The following is a 17,355-nucleotide window of genomic DNA, read 5'->3' on the forward strand; positions in this document are numbered from 1 at the left end:
GGCATAAAATTCTGTGAGTTTTGGGGTACACACACTGACATACTCTATAAGTATGCTATGAATCCACTTTAATCAATTTAGATGTATAATTGCATGGGAAAGAATTGATTTTGGTTGCTTTTACTTAAGTAGAAAGGCAATTCATTAACTGAAAAATATCTTGGCCCAATTCCATTCAGGACACTTCATTTATTCTTTTGAAATCTGTAGTGTTCCCAAGCTTGGCATATGAAATAATCACAAACAATGAATTATTGTGGCTGGGCAGGGAAAAAACCCAACACTAAATCCCTCCCCCATAAGCATTTTGTTTCTTTCCACAACTGGGACTTCATGGAGGAAGCAAAACTGGCCAAAAAAAGTTTTCATAGATCATAGCTTTTCCTTTCATCCCCCTTTCCCCACATGAACAAGACAGGACTGATGCTTTGGGCTTCTCTTTGACTAAATGGAATCTTTCTCCTCGCTCTTGGCAACCACAGAACTATTCTTGTGCTGTATGACAAGGCACTCTTTAGCCAGTGCTATATTTATCTAGTAAGAGGTTGTTCAATAACAGAAAGGCAACAAGCCAAAGCTGTTCAAACCTAAGAAGTTTTTCCCAGCATCATCCAACTCTTGCCTTGATTATAGGCTGAATTTTTTGATGACCAGAAAGAGTTAACTGCTGATTTGAGGCAAAGGGACTTGGCCTGTAGCTGTGTGGAAGTCTTTGAAGAAATATTTGATAAGATGGAGTTAAACAGGTTACTAAGTATGTCAGGAGAAGAGAACCAGAGAAGACAAGAGGAGGCTTGTACTGGGGCTGGCAGCAGTAGGGCTGGTGTCAGTGGCGAACTGGATTTTGTACAAATGTATCTCACCTGTTTACCTGAGAATTACATGAAGGCAAAGTTCACTCTGACAGCATATCTGGCATGCTGGCTTATCTTGAAACTCTGTAAGGTAAGAGACAACACACATGGAAGAGTATTACTAGTTAAATTCAGAAATGCTGATCAGGCAGAGAAAATTTCTAGTTTCTCTGTGTTATGAAGTCATTTTAAAGGCATTTTAAGAAAAACACTGATATGGTTCAGGCATTCAAATCATTGTACTGAAAAAAGAGAATGTGAACAACTGAAAAAATATCAAAGAAAACTGTTGTGAGGATCTACTTTTTGCAGTGCTAATTAATAATTCCAATTCAACTTTTCAGGATTTCCCACCAAACATGAAAAAGCACAGGGACAGCATAATGTAACCTTGCCTCTAAATTACTATGAGGAAAGCAAGTGTCTCAGTAGGAAAAAAGACAGTTAATTCTTTGTGCCATCAAACATCATTATTCAATTTCATTAAGCTGTTTAAGGGTTTATACAGTAAATGAGGTGAAGCTGTGTATTTTCCGATGCAAAATACTGCAGGGATTTCTGTTAATCTGGAATATGGCAACATTAGGTTTGATTTTCAAAATACCTTCTATAATTTAGGCAGTGTGCACTCAAGAGAGCTGTGCATGAAGTTCCTTTGCGAATTGAAAGGTACTCTTTGTGGCAACAAAGAGCTGTAGAATACGTAAAATGTGATTTTTCAAAGTGGGATCATTAGAAGAACAAGGACAATTATGGAGGAAAGCTATTTGCAAGTGATGCTTTAGAATACATTGTAAAAAGGGGCATCCTGACATTCATTCATCAGATAAAACACCAAAAGGCACTTACTGAAATTTAATACTCATGGAAATAATAGTTGTATAAAATTAGGTAATTCATATGGATCTTAGAACTTTAACTTTTCCATCCTGACATTCTAAAAAGTGTTTTAGTGAACCCAAGCAAGAAAATAATCAAGTGCCTCAGTTTACTGAATTGAAATGTGATCTGTTGTGTTATCCCAGTGGGAATTTTGTAAAGCTTCCAATACTTAATATATAGAAATAACTTCATAATACTTTCAGCTGAATAAGGCTTCAGTGTTCTTAACCTCAAATCTGAAACAGTGGACCAAAGCTTGGAAGATGAAAACTCAGTACAGAAAATTGTCCACCCCACTGTCAATTTGTACTGGCCACTCTTATATCTGTGGTAAATAAATGTTTGCTAAATATATGTTATATGCTTAAGGCATGACTGATTCCCTCCGCCAGTGAAGATTCACATAAAAGATACTACCTACTGTTTTAGGGGGTATTAATTTTAAAATGGCTGTTTGTCCACTTTGAATACTATATTAGCCATATTGATCTTTACTAGGGAAATTCCTGGAGATCTGAGGGAAGTTCCTGGGTAGGCTTCCCAATCCCCAGGTCCCAGCGGGGGATCCCCCATTTTGACAGGCTTCTCCCCGCCCCCAGCCAGCTGGCCGGTGGGGGGGGGGCGCCCCAACAGTCATTCTGTAGATTTAGAGCTCCTACAGGTTTAGAAACCTGCAAACAGTTTTTAAAATGTGTACCTTTAAGGCTGAGCAGGAAGTAGGGAACAGGAAGGGCTTCATGGGAAAGGATCAGTAACAGTTTCCTCAGAGAACGGCCCCTCCCTTTCTTTTGCTTTCGTTTTCAGAGGGAGTAAAGTTCTGCAGGAACAAGACCCAGTAAGTATTTGTGTGTGAGAGAGAGGGAGGAGTCAGGGGATTCCCTGGTTTGGAGGCTCTCCCCTTGCTTTAGAAAGTGTGAGCGGGGAGGGAAATGTCTACTGGGCACTCTATTATTCCCTATGGAGAATGATTCCCATAGGGAATAATGGGGAATTGATCAGCGGGTATTGGGGGTTCTGGGGGGGCCTATTTTTTGAGGTAGAGTCACCAAATTTTTAGTATAGCATCTAGTGCCTCTCCCCAAAATACCCCCCAAGTTTCAAAATGATTGGACAAGGGGGTCCAATTCTATGAGCCCCAAAATATGGTGCCCCTATCCTTCTTTATTTCCTATGGAAGAAAGGCATTTGAAAAGGTGTGCTGCCCCTTTAAATGTGATGGCCAGAACTCCCTTGGAGTTCAATTATGCTTGTCACACCCTTGTTCCTGGCTTCACCCCCCCATGTCTCCTGGCTCCACCCCCAAAGTCTCCTGGCTCCACCCCCAAAGTCCCCAGATATTTCTTGGATTGGACTTGGCAACCCTATTCCTGGGAAGGATGAGTTTGGGGAGATAACGGAGCTCAGTGGAGATGGGATGCCAAGGAGTCCAACCTCTGAAGCTCCCAGAGGAACTGACCTTTATCATTTGGAGGTCATTTGTAATTCCAGGAGGTTGGTAACCCTATAAAACATTCAAAAATACATTGTGTTTGGTGTCAGTTTTGCTACGATCCAGGTAGGGCCTAGCGATTTCCTGGAATTACAATTTATGTCCAGTCTTCTCTGGAGAAAATGGCTGCTTTGGATGGTGGACTATGGCGTTATACCCTACTGAAGTCCCTCCCACCCCCAAACCCTGCCTTCTCCAGGCTTCACTGCCAAAGATACAGGAATTTCCCAGTCTGGAGTTGGCAAACCCTGGCTTGGGATCAAAATGGATTTTGCAGAACTGGCTTTCCACTGACAGAGTGGATGTGAACCCTGGGGATAAAATTAGGATTACGTCATAGCCCGAGAAACTGGATTCTTACCACATGAGAGGTGATATTTACCAGCCCTGTCCTTGACCTTTGCCCTTCCTGGCTAATAAAAACTCACCAGAGTGGGTCTGACTTAGGGTTCCCAAGTCCAACCCCAAAAATATCTGGGGACTTTGGGGGTGGAGCCAGGAGACTTTGGGGGTGGAGCCAGGAGACTTTGGGGGTGGAGCCAGGAGACACTGGGGTGGGGCTAGGGGGAGGGGGGAAACAGCGAGCTGCCCCGTCTTGGAGCGTGCGACGCCGCTGCGCAGCTGACGCCTCTTCTCTGCTCGCCGTGGCTGCTCCTCCGAGATGGGCTCAGGCTGAGCCCATCTCGGAGGAGCAGCCACGGCGAGCAGAGAAGAGGCCGCCGCGCCGCTGCCGCCTCGCCTGCTCGGCCTCTGGGGTGGAAGCGGAGGGGGGGGGAGGCGGGCCGGGGGCGTGGCGAGCCGCGAGTCCTAGAAGGGCCCGGATTTGTGGCTCGCCATGCTCCTGGCCTGCCTCGCCCTCCCCTGCGCTGCTGCCGCCTCTTGGCTGCTCCTCTGAGATGGGCTCAGCCTGGGCTCATCTCGGAGGAGCAGCTGCGGTGGGAGGGGAGGGGGCAGCAGCGGTGCGGCGGCCTTGCCTGCTCCGGGATGCGGCGGCTGGCCATGCTCCCCGGCGCCGTTTCCACCCCCTCCCCCCGCTTCCGTTTTTTGGGGGAGCGGGGGAAGAGGGTGGAAATCCTGGGGTCCCCCGCCAGGGCGGGAGGGTTGGGAAGCCTAGGCTGACTGAGTGGGTAAGGGGAGTGATAATGTTCCTTTGAAGGCAGAGGTTGTACCACCATGCTCAAGGAGGCAGTGATTAGACCTGTTTTAGGGGAAAAAATCCTCCTTAAGTCTTACTATGTTGGAGAACCAATCTTCCATTCTTGGGCAAGGTGCTTGAGCAGGTGGTTTCTTCTCAGCTCCAGAGGCTCTTGAAAGATACTGATTTTCTGTACATTTTTCAGTCTGGCTTCAAGCTCGGGTTTGGGGTTTGGAACAGAAAGTGCTTTGGTCGCCTTGGTTGACCTCTACCGAGAACTAGACAAGGGGAATGTGATCCTACTACTTCTGCTGAATCTTTCAGCGTTCTTCAATACTATTGACTGTAGTATCTTACAGAGCTGCCCCTTGGCACTGAAACTATGTTGTTATGATGGTCTGGGGAAGGGCTGTTTCAGAGGATGGTGGTGGGGGTTCCTGCTTTGCCACATGGGCATTGACATGGGGTTCTGCAGAATTCAGTGTTATCTCCCATACAATTTAATATTTGCGAATCTATTTAATATGAGTCCTCTGGGCAGGGTCATCAGAAGTTTTGGGCTGCAGTGTTACCAATATGTGGATGATACGCAACTCTGTCTTTCTTTCCCACCTAATTCCAAGCATGCTGTTGATGTTTTGAAGTGGTGCTTGAAGTTGGTAATGGGGCAGATGAGGGTGAACAAGCTGAAATTTAATCTTGACAAGACAAGACTAGTAGACAGGGCTAGTAGAAAGGCAGACCAGGCACTTAATATCTCCCCTGTCTTGGATGGGGTTATACTCCCCTTGAAGAGTCAGGTTTGCAGCCTGGAAATGCTACTCAACATAGCACTCACCTCCAAAGACCTGATGGCTGCAGTGGTTCATTGTGCTTTTGCCCAGCATCAGCTGGTGTATCAACTGCATCCATTTCTGAGCCAGTCAGATCAAGCCTCAGTGATCCATGCCTTAATTACATCTAGACTGGACTATTGCAATGCAGTCTACTTGGGGCTACCCTTGAAGAGTATTTGGAGGTTGCAGCTAATACAGAATACTGTGGTTAGATTGCTGGTCAGGGCCAGCTATTGGGAACATATAACATGAATGACAGCAATTACACAGGCTACTGATCCACTTTTGAGCCCAACTCAGACTGTTCATTTTTACCTTTAAGGCCCTATGTGGCTTGGGACCAAGGTATCTGAAGGACTATATTCTCCCATATGTTCCTGTCCAGGAATTAAAATCACAGGGAGAGACCCTCCTTTTGTTTCATCAATCAAAGAAGCTCATTTGGTGGGAATACAAGAGAGGGCCTTATCATGGCATTTCCATGATTATGGTACAACCTCCCCAGAGGCATGACTGGTCCCCTCACTTCCAATTTTTAGGAGACAATTAATGATGGATTTATTTAGGACTCCATTTGGTTAAGTTTCCTAGCAGTCCAGAGTTATGATTTTAAAATTTGGCTTTTATGTTTTTAATGTATTTATTTAATGTGTTTTATTTATGTTGTACTCCATAAGGAAGAAAGGTGGTTTATAAATGTTTAAAATAAATTAATAAATAGGCTGGTTAGGCAAGCTGTGGTGAAGGACTGTGGCAGACCTTAGTTTCCTTTTGCTGGGTGTTCTGAATGAAGTTATACTTGGTTTACTCCTGACTCCTGAGTGATTGCAGCATTCTACAACCATGGATTTATGATGCTGTTCATCAGTCCTACTGGGATCACAGGCCACACTGTGGTAAATCCAGACCTGGCTTGAATCCTATGAACTATGAGTTAATAGAATGAGTCTTCACTACTTTCCCTTCCCACTGGAGCCACCTGAAGAGCTACTCCTGAGGGCCAGGAACTTTCAGGAACAGCTAGGAGTATGATGCAGGAGGTTGCATGCGGGGAAGGGAAACCAATGGAGATTTCTCCCACTGTTGCTAAAACTCTTGTATGAATGGATCAATAACTTACACAAGAAGGAGGATGTGATTGTCATGACTGAATTATAGGAGGAGGTTGTAACAGTGGGGGAGATCAACTATTATTGACTGGGCAAATTCTGTTCAAATTTGTTTATTTTAATGCAAAATATTTTTATGTCACTTCACCAGAGGCAGCATTTAAAAAAATCACAGCAATTAGCAAAAGAGGAAAATTCTAGATGGTGCCCTAGAACAGTTAGTTGTGGATTTGACTGGACCCTGAATTCAATCCTGAGTGATACTCAGAATCTGGCAGGGAAGGTAAGATGGTTGAACTAGTGATCACAAGGCTGAGTTCAACATACACATAGCAGATTTATTAAGGATATGTGTAAGCCATGAAAGTCAAACAGGACTCCAGATTCATCAAACAGGCAGCCTTTGACTGTCAGATATTGTGGAGTAGGGCTTCCCTGTGACACTTGGCAACCATTAGCAACATGAGACAGGACTAGGTGGACTGTTGGTCTGATCTACTATGGTTGTTCTTATAGAATCATAAAGTTGAAAGAGACTTAGGTCGTTTTCGCACTCACCTCCAGCCGGCGCGACCCCCTCTTCACCGCGCAGGATCTGCGCGGATTTCGCACTAAATGCCGCGGAGCAGCCTTTTGCGCCGGAAACTCCCGTCACAAAAGCCACTCAAACGTAAATCGCCAAAAAGCAGTTTGGCGTTTGCGCGGCTTTTGCGACAGGCGTTTCCGGCGCAAAAGGCTGCTCCGCGGCATTTAGTGCGAAATCCGCGCAGATCCTGCGCGGTGAAGAGGGGGGGCGCGCCGGCTGGAGGTGAGTGCGAAAACGACCTCAGTTTTTAAAAGTCAGAAAAAGTAGGAGACCTCATAAGTCCCATGATCTGACTCATCTCAATTTTAGCCCTCCTACTGATCCTCATAAACCACACTCCCAACTGCATCCTGCCAGATAATCTTTAAAATATTTGGATAGTCCTTGGGTAATTGTCAGCTACATTTATGAAAACATATGCACAAGAATGAAGAAGATGCCTGATAATCTTATACCTTCTTTAATTCAGGCTACTAACGTTACCAAGACTATAACTTGCCACTTCTGCATAACTACACTAAAAGGAGATAACTAACACTTATGATCTCAACAAGGAAACTCTAAACCTGCATCTTGCTTCTGCTTTCTTCCTACTATTTATTTATATTGGGATTTACTATGTTTGTCAGAGGTGGGTTCCAGAATGGGAAATATTTTCCCCAGTGTAGGACTCACCCCAAAATGCATCCTGAGAAGAGGTGTCAATTGGATGGCTGTGATGCAGGATGGATTATACTTTTTAGTGAAAATTCCATTTTGGCTAGTGAACTCTCTTTTCCATCCTGTGGCAAATTAACAGGAGCAGGAGCATCATATTTTAGGCAGGATCCTCCCTTTCGGATGTCCCTTTAATTTCAGAAGTTATTTTTTTAGAAATTCTTTCATTCCCTGCTTTGAATATTCACAAAGCAGAGAGACTGGCCAGGCCTAAGCATTTCTGTCATCTCCCCCCACAACTCCAGTCCAAACAGACGCAATCTCATGTTCCGTATGATTCCTGAGTGTTTATCATTTAAGATGGATTATCTCTTTTCTTTAATTTAATGTTATGTTCCAAATATATATACACCCACATTTTTTTCTTAATAAGCAAAACAAAGAGATGAAGTCACAGACTTTTAGCTCTGCATAAGCCTACTTGGCTGGGTTCTGTTTTGTAAGCAGAAGGTTTTAGGTTTAATTCTTGGTATGTCCTGGTACAAGGTAATATGAAAGATATCTTCTACCTGAGATCTTGGAGAGCTGGTGCCAGTCAGAGTAGATGGTACTGACCTTGATGGACCAACGGTCTGATTCAGGATAAGGCAGCCTCATGTGTATCAATAAACATTAAAAGAGACTGAAACCCCATTCTCCTGGCCAGTGTGCTCTGTCCCTTGGAGGTCACACTCCTCAGTTTAGTTTAGGAAACACTGCAGTGGGGAATTTTATTAATCTTTATTCTGAGCTTTATATTACTCTCAGTTTATCTGTCCCTCTCTGTCTTATTAGAAAAAGATCAAGTGAAACACAAGCTTTTGCAACGTGACTTCAGGCATGTATAGTTATGAAGACTATACAGTATAATTATGTCCAGCACAATGAGCTTGCATGAAGGGCCTTTGTTTGCAGCTTCCATCATCAGACTAGAATGAACAGATCCATTGAAGAAAAGAAACGCAAATCTAGCTGCTTTTCGCAGCCTTCTGTTGTTCTCTGTTGGCAGAGAGATAGAACCAAAATTATCCCAGGGGTGATTCCACTGAAGTAAGAAGAGAAGTTGTTTCTGAGATAAACGGGAAGATATTTTGCAGATTATTGCTTCTGAGTCTTTCCTCTCTAACTCTTGGCATTTGTGTCTTCACAGAGAGCTTTGGAGAAAAGATGCTCAGCCTCCCAAAAGGTAGGACATCGTTTCAATTGCAAAATAACACCAGATGTTTATTCATTAACAGACTGTTACAATATGATAGGCTGGACCCTCCAATGGCATTCCTTTAACATGACTAACCAAAAACTTCATAAACAATCCTAGGGAAAATGTTCTTATTAAAAATACTTTCAGTCCCAGAAGAGTTACATGTAGGAGTCAATAAAAAATGAAAAACCTTATCTTTTGTTTGTTATTATAACACCCTGCATGATTTGTGGAGAATGGTGTTTGGTGACTACATAATTATTACCAGTTGCAGCAAAACCTTCGCAGTAGGGTTAGCAGTAAAATAAAAATCCAAGTACTGTTTGCAAACAAAAGAGTCAGTAATGTAAAAATAGTTCTGTGCAATCTAATACTTAAAATCACACAACATATTCCATGAAATGTATTCATTATACTATAAAAAATGACACCAATCACACACTTAATTCTGTTATCTTCTATATTTCTAATGATGGTTTGATTGAATGATATGTTCACTACTAAGTATAAATAAATATTTAACATTGAATGTTTCTTAAATTAATTATTTCAGCAAACAGAAACGTATTGACGGCTTCTTTTATTTTTGCAACTAAGCTTCCTTGCCCTCCGTTCACACACATGAAGCGTCTGAACTGTCCCTCCCCAGTTAAAAAAAGCAAGCGGTTTGCAGTTGACATCCTTCTCCTTTGTCTTCCCATAAAGCAGCTGGCATGGGCGCCGACCTCCGAGAGCAGAGCCGTGCCAGAACCGACTAATCAATATGCAAAGGCGTGGGCTGCTCATTATGCACCCATTGATTATCTCTGGAAATTGCTCACTGGGCATTTCTTGTTCTTTACACTATTCTCCCTAACCACCGGCAGAACTGCGCATGTACACACACCTCCCACATAGCCTCCCTTTTGTGTCCCGCAGCAAAACAAAATCTACTCGTGCAAAACTCCATTCACATCCACCTCCTCTCCCACACTTTGAGGACAATGCATTCCATCGCATTCAAATGGGGACGGGGGCGCTAGTGAGTCCTACGTACTCATCCTCCTAAATAAGCAGGGGCAAGCAAACTCTGCCTAGCAGTAACAACCACTTGCAACTGCTCTTTGAAATGAAGAATGAAATGACAATGAAGCCGGGGATACAATTTATCTGACTGTTGCATAGTTGCAGCTGTTTGGAATGCCTCTGGGCTTGGAGCAAAGCCATTCATTTCCAGCCTGCTTTGTGCTGCTTGATTTATATAGATTTCTATTGAGACTGGGCAAAATTCAGTGCTTCTCTAGGAAGAGACAGCAAGTGGAATTAAGGCCATACCAGGGTTTGATTCAGACATCAGGGAAGTCTTCAGCCACCTTCAGTTAGTCATAATTCCACAGGAGCACCCATGTAATAAAGAGTTTTGTGGTTCCTTATAGACTAACAAGTTTCATTACCTAAATGTGGGCACCTAAGCAACCTGAGATTAAATTGTGTCCCAGTAAACAAGGTTTTAACCACAGTTTAACCCTCCATGGTTATTAATTTCAATTTTGAGAAGCTAGCAACTTTCATTGGTTAAAGGGCTCAGATTTGGACTTTACAGCTAATTGGAGCAAACTGCCTTTTTTGTCTTTGTTCAAAATGAGGAGAGAGGGAGCACACAAGCCCTGACATTCAACCAGGTTTGTTCCCATCCTGTACAGTCCCAAGCATTGACAATGTCTGAATGCAGCCCATGTTTGATTATACACAGTGAATTTTGTTCACAAAGTGATGCACAATACTTTATTATGCTTTCCAGCTCCATCTCAAAATTATGTACATTTTACTGGCTTGTCTAATGGGTTTCTATTGTTTGATCATTTATTATTCCATTTGTAAACTGCCTCAAGCAGGACTCTGAAGAGATGTCATAGATATCTCCTAAATGTTGGCAGTGTAATCAGCACCTGATAAAGTACAGATAAAGGTTTATTTAGGAACTAATATACTTGATAGTAAAGAGGGGAGACAGAGGTAAGGTCCTCCTTATGAGTATTGTACAAGGCATCTGCATTGCTGATAAGGATAATACTTACTATGGCATTCCCGCTATTATCCGTGCTAATTAGAGAAAGCTAGGAATTCTTTTGGCACTACTGGACCTGGAAAACTGTACAATACTTATAAGAATGGTCCCTGGAAGAAGGATTTGAGATCCAAAATGGCTTGCAAAGTGGACCAGTTCTCCGTTGGACCACCTACTTTTAATACTGGACTGAATGTAATTTAGTGGCTTTCAGCCACATAGGGACAGTAGGAGCACTGAGTAACTTATGAGGTTTTAACTTGGTGATATGTACTGATAATATTCATTTTGTATTTTGATACTTAATATTCACAAAAAGTTAAAATTGCATTTTACACGGAGAGTTTTTTTCTTTTTTTTCTTTTTGCTGTGGCTTAGTAAAAATATATGTTGCTGTTTTATGCAGTACAATATGGGTGTACTACTGAATCCCACAGTTTTATTTCAAACATTGTATGGACAGAAAGGTCAGTTATCATCTGACAAAATGAATGGTATGGAAATGTGTTTGTGCAACATTTGTTAATCATTCACAATATCTAAGAGTTCAGTGTGCTTCTATTCTGGTTAGGGTCTTTCTCCAGATGATAGCATCACTAATCACATGGTCACTTGTCATTCTCCCACCAGGGTGCAGTCTGCATTCACTGGGGCAAGGCAGGAGGAGACTGAGGCTTTTGTAAACGAGCTCATTCAGCAGATGCTAGAGATGCAACACAGGGCTTTTTTTGAGCAGGAACACACAGGAACGCATTTCTGGCTGGCTTGGTGTCAGGGGTGTGTGGCCTAATATGCAAATGAGTTTACACTGGGCTTTTTCTACAAAAGCCCTGTGTGAAACAATGGTGACACAGGGGATGTGGCCTAATATGTAAATGAGTTCCTGCTGGTCCTTTTCTACAAAAAAAGCCCTGGATGCAAGTAGTGTTGCCAATCCCCAGGTAGGTACAGGAGATCCCCTGGTTTGGAGGCCCTCTCCCCACTTTAGGGTTATCAGAAAGGGGGGAGGGAAATGTCTGCTGGGCACTCCATTATTCTCTATGGAGATCAGTTCTCATAGGGTATAATGGCAAATTGATATGTAGGTATCAGGGGCTCTTGGGGGGGGCTGTTTTTTGAGGTAGATGCACCAAATTTTCAGCATAGCATCTGGTACTTCCCCTCACAGTACCCTCTAAGTTTCAAGACGATTGGACCAAGGGGATCCAATTCTATGAGCCTCAAAAGAAGGTGCCCCTATCCTTCATGTCACAACCTTATTCCTGGCTCCGCTCCATGTCTCCTAGCTCCACCCCCAAAGTCCCCTGGTATTTCTTGAATTGGACTTGGCAACCTAGATGCAAGCATTCCACTTCTGTATTCCTTCTTTTGTTGTTTAGTGGCATGGCAAACTTCAAAAAGGCCTTTTATGCAGTATCGTAGTATGAAAGCTTAGAACCATGCCTATCAAGTGTATAAAAGGCTCTTGTTAGGTGGCACATTGTCAAAGAATCTTGTTAGGTGGCACAACCCTTACATTCAGATGAAAGCCTTTAAGCAGTGTAGCCTACAGTTGCAGCAAATTGACACGCTTAGAGTCAGGCTTACAGTTCAGAAAATCTCTGCTAGGTGACTAAGCCCTTGGAGGGACATAATAATTCTGACCCCCTCAAGTCAGGTGATGGTGGCATCCAATCATAATATGTCTCCATTGACTTGCATGGCTATTTGATAGTCAAATAATACATCTCTATATTTTACACATCTTTGGTAGTATAACTCTAAAGTCCAAGTCCATCTAGTCAGGTGATGGTGGCATCCAATCATAATATGTCTCCATTGACTTGCATGGCTATTTGATAGTCAAATAATACATCTCTATATTTTACACATCTTTGGTAGTATAACTAAAGTCCAAGTCCATCTAGTCAGGTGATGGTGGCATCCAATCATAATACGTCTCCATTGACTTGCATGGATATTTGATAGTCAAATAATACATCTCTATATTTTACACATCTTTGGTAGTATAACTCTAAAGTCCAATTCTACAGAGGCTTTATTAGACTGTAGAATAGATTCTTCTGCCTACCCTATATAAAGGCAGCAAATCCTATAAAGACATTTATATAGTCTGGTCACTGTTACAGTTTCTAGTGTACTATAGACGAACAAGAGCAAGTCAAGTACCTAATTTCAGCTGATATGAATGATAGCAGTTTACCATAACACCCTTCAGTGGTCCAGGATAGGTTATACTGTCCCTGGACACACATTAAGACAAACTCTGTGTGATGTATGTTAACCACAGATTTAATTTCAATTGCTCTCGTAAAAATATGAATATATTGCCCTCTGGTGGCTGATAAAAGTGTTTCCCATCACAAGAGACATTCTTGAGTTGGAGGTTGCTGAGGGCCAAGGTACATAATACTGATACACAGATACATAGGCTGGCTGGTTCATGGGTACTTGACCAGACTTGCAGACAGATGTACATTGGGGTACTTGCCTTAGAACATACTCATTCATTTGGTGCAGTGAGGGAGCACTGTGAGGAGGGAGAAGGAGTTTCCAGTGTCCCTCCTACTCTGCTTTCTCCATTAGAAAGGCAGGAGGGGAGGGAGCTTTTTGCCCCTATTCTCTGGCTCCATAGGTAGGTGATGAGAAAAGGGTTGGAAATATCTCCCACTTCCCTTTCCACCAGCAAAAGTGTAGTGGGCGGGAAACTGGAAGCTCCTTCTCCCTTTTTGCAGAGGCCCCACACAATGGCAAACAAATGAGTGCTTTTTAAGGCAAATTCCCCTGATGCACATCTGACTGTAAGTTTGTCTGATCATGCAAACCATGACACAGCATGAGTTGGGCACATCATGTTTGGACCCAACCAGAAATTTCCCATGATCTTGAATATTCTCTAGACTTATTTTGTGTGAACCTGCATGAAAATTGATACTGTTTGCTTGAATGATACACAAATGCAGATGTTGTCAGGGCTGAGCTGGCAGCCCCAGTGTACTGAAATTCAGTTTTTGTTATTCCTGGTGTTTTCAAGGAGAGCATCTAATTATCAAAGCCTCAGTTTAGAAGTTGCTCATTTAAAATGAGTTTGTACAAATGTACTAGTCCCTGAATCCTACACTCAAGTCCAGTTCGAAATCTGTCAGACTGCCACAGAGAATTTACAGCTAATAATATTCAGGATTAGATTTTCTTGCTGAAATGAAAATATTTATGATTAAGTTGCTTGTTCTTCCTGTTAATATTGTTTACACTGATAAACACCAGCCATATCTGCTTCTGGATCAGTGGGTCATGAGAATGAAGGTAGGAGGTGGGAAGTGACCCTGGCCACTGAATCTGATACATGTTTTTAATTATTAATTGCAAGCCATCTTGCTACAGCTTGGCTGTGAGAAAAAATGTGAACCTCCGTACATGGCAGAATGTTTTTTTTATTCATCAATGAATAACTTCTGTAAAGCTGCTGTCCTCACTTGTCCCAGGATCTGGGCAGAGAGCTAAACCTGAAACAGGCATATCACCCTAGGCAATCACAAGCACTCGTTCCAGAAGAAGGTATGGGGGTGGGGTGGAATCCTATATAAGTTCAAGTCAAAGACAATTCCTGCTCTCTATGCTCAGGTGAAAAGAGTACCTTGGTCATGAGCAGAGTGCTTGTTCCTCACTTCACAGTCAGTAACCATACACATTTGCCTTTCTGATTTTTCTGGGTTAGAGATTGTGATATGCAAGAAAGTAGGTGAGAACATGGCATCTCTTTCTGTTCATTAGCTAAAGCAGAGGTTAATCACTAGTCTGTTCCACCATCTCACACTTATTCCCTCCAACATATCTTGAGAGAAGATAGGTACATGAGTTAAGATGATAAATAGTTAACTGTATGGTCATGAAGAAATTGCTTCCCACATGGTAAACGTTTTAAATTGAATTATATGAATCATTATGTTGTAAGCCGCCCTGAGACACTTCGGTGAGAAGGGCGGGATATAAGTCCATTAAATAAAAAAATAAAAAATAAATGGTATACTATGTTTTTCAATTACCTTTACAAGCCATTGGTTTTAGATAGGAGTAACTTTGTGGAGGATTGTGCTGTTAGGGCACAGTCTTAAATCCAGTCTGTGAACTGCTTAGGATAGTTACTAAGCCCCCAGTCTGGTGTAACTCAAAGATGTGCCAGCACATATAGAGACAGGCTACTGTAGTTCTCCATTGTTGCCTCCATGTCATTGATAACCTGGGACAGCTGAGCAATGCTGGGGTCAGAAGCAGGCAGTGCTAGGGGCATTCCTGAGGGGGAGTGGAGTTTAGTTAGTATACTAAGCTCCCTCAACTGAAGAACAGTAAGAAAAATAAGAATAAGAGGAGGAGGAGGAAGAGATTGGATTTATACCCTGCCCTTCATTTGGAGTCTCAGAGTGGCTTACAATCTCCTTTCCTTTCCTTCCCACAACAGACACCCTGTGAGATAGGTGTGGCTGAGAGAACAGCTCTGCTGAGAACTTATGGCTGACCCAAGGTCACATCAGCAGCTGCATGTGGAGGAATGGGGAATCAAACCTGGTTCTCCCAGATTAGAGTCTGTGCTCCTAACCACTACACCAAACTGGCCCTCAGTGCTTGAAATAATAAACATTGGAAAAATAAACATTCTCATCTACTTCAATGAGAACAAAAAATAAAGCCCTCTGCTTGTTTGCCATTACACCTACACAGCAGTGGTGTAGCTTTGGGTAGCAACTAAGTCATTAACCAATCACAGCTCTTTGAAGAGCTATATAAACTCTCAAGCAGAACACCCACAGCTTTTCCTTTCTGGCCTCATGTTAGGCACAGAGAATGCCCACAGAGGGACTTTGGTGCCAGGAACTCTAGGGAAGGAGCACTTTGCAGACACACACATGCAAAAGAAGAGAACAAACATTGTAATAGCGTATTGCTTTTACTGCTTTGCTCAGTACTCTTACAGGAACTCCATCTCAGGACAGAAACACCAATCTGGATCTAGCTGGGGATGCTAGAAGGACAAATCCTTTGCAGGTAAGCAAAGGAGGAATCCTCTGCCTCAAACATTTTTATTACTGCTAATTTCTTACCCTGTGCCAACAAGTAACTACAGTATATTGATGCAACAACCATTCCTTCATCAACAGATGCCAGTAGTATTTTACATATACAGGCACAGGGTAAGTATTCCACAAAAGGATTTTATTGGAGTCATGCTATTAGAACACCACTGTAATATTAGTGCAGTGTCATGTTAGTGAAACCCCACTTGCAAGTGGGGAAAACAGCACAATCACATTTCTGGGTGACCATAAGCTATGGATCGACAAACATTTATGGCCCCTTTCACCTTGCAGGATCAGAGCTCCAAGAAGCAGGCAAAACATAAATGGAAAGAATTCCAGTGCAACTCCCTGCTAGGAATGGGTAGATATTTGCCCAGTGACTCCACTTTCACCTTCAACAGGTGAATCCCACTGTGTGGGAGCCCAAAGGGTAAGGGGTGGTTGGTATAGGAACTGGAAGAGCACCTGGGTCATGCCACTGTCTCAAACCTGTAGCTCATATAATGAGTGCAGTGCTTGAGCCTGCTTGCTGTTTGGTGCTAATTCTGAATACTCTTCATTACTTTTAACTTTTCCCAGGCAACCCTTCAACAGAATCCAGGATGGACCCCAGTCGTGGTGCGCTGCCAACCATGTGCTAAGGCTACTGGACAGTTAACAGCTGCAGTGACCAGTGTGCATCTAGCTCTATGGTTGCCAACTATCCTGGCTCTTGCACTATTGTAAACTGCTTAACAGTAAAGAATTTGAGCAGTGTTTTTTGGCCTGTCATGGGCATGCAATGATAGGGATTGCTCTACCTGTGATCCTGTGGTTTATCAACGCAGCTTTCAAAGGCATAGGAGCTTTACTAGAACAGGAAGGTTGGCAATTCCTTTCATCTGCCTTGCCTTCAGAACTGCATTCTGATACTATTTAATAAATGTTTGGATTGTTCCACAAATGTGTTTCTGTTCTTATTGAACTTGGTATTTGTGGTTTGTTACAGCCATATGCTCATCAGTAATGTCCTCAGACTTCTGTTTGGGGCTCACAGCGGTGGTTGAAAGTGTCCTTCAGTCTGCATAATTGAGTGGGAGCCACCAGAGGCTCAAAGTTCTCTGATCACTACTGATGTATGATAAACCATACAGGATACATAGCGGGGTGAGGAGGCAGAGAACAAGAGTTGTGGGGATTAATAGCAGCAGACTGTGATATTTAACCTCATCAATACAGAGGAAGGATGCCCTGACCTGGATGGCTCAGGCAAGCCATATCTTTTCAGATCTTGGAAGTTAAGCAGGGTCGACTCTGGCAAGTACTTGAATGGGTGACCTCCTTGGAATACCAGAGCCAGATGCAGGGGCAGACTTTATTCAGCCACCTCTCTGAATAATCTCCAGGCTCTCAGTAGGGGTCAGTCACCAGAGGCCTCCATGTCTTCCAGTTGCACACACACACAC

General features: G+C 42.9%; 2 protein-coding genes across 2 annotated transcripts in view; both read left to right on the forward strand.

Moving 5' to 3' along the window:
* Window positions 1–17,355, forward strand: part of PARL (presenilin associated rhomboid like) — a 530,597-nt gene that overhangs the window by 221,892 nt on the left and 291,350 nt on the right. The gene's annotated exons all lie outside the window — the stretch shown is intronic.
* LOC132574320 (uncharacterized) overlaps window positions 264–17,355 on the forward strand; it is a 113,004-nt gene continuing 95,912 nt past the window's right edge. Inside the window, exons 1-2 of the mRNA XM_060242681.1 lie at window positions 264–945; window positions 8,738–8,773. Of these exons, the coding sequence (XP_060098664.1) occupies window positions 733–945; window positions 8,738–8,773 (249 nt within the window). The 5' untranslated portion in view covers window positions 264–732. The remainder of the gene's footprint in view (window positions 946–8,737; window positions 8,774–17,355) is intronic.

This window comes from Heteronotia binoei, chromosome 6, assembly GCF_032191835.1.
Source record: "Heteronotia binoei isolate CCM8104 ecotype False Entrance Well chromosome 6, APGP_CSIRO_Hbin_v1, whole genome shotgun sequence".
NCBI classification, from domain to species: Eukaryota; Metazoa; Chordata; class Lepidosauria; order Squamata; family Gekkonidae; genus Heteronotia; species Heteronotia binoei.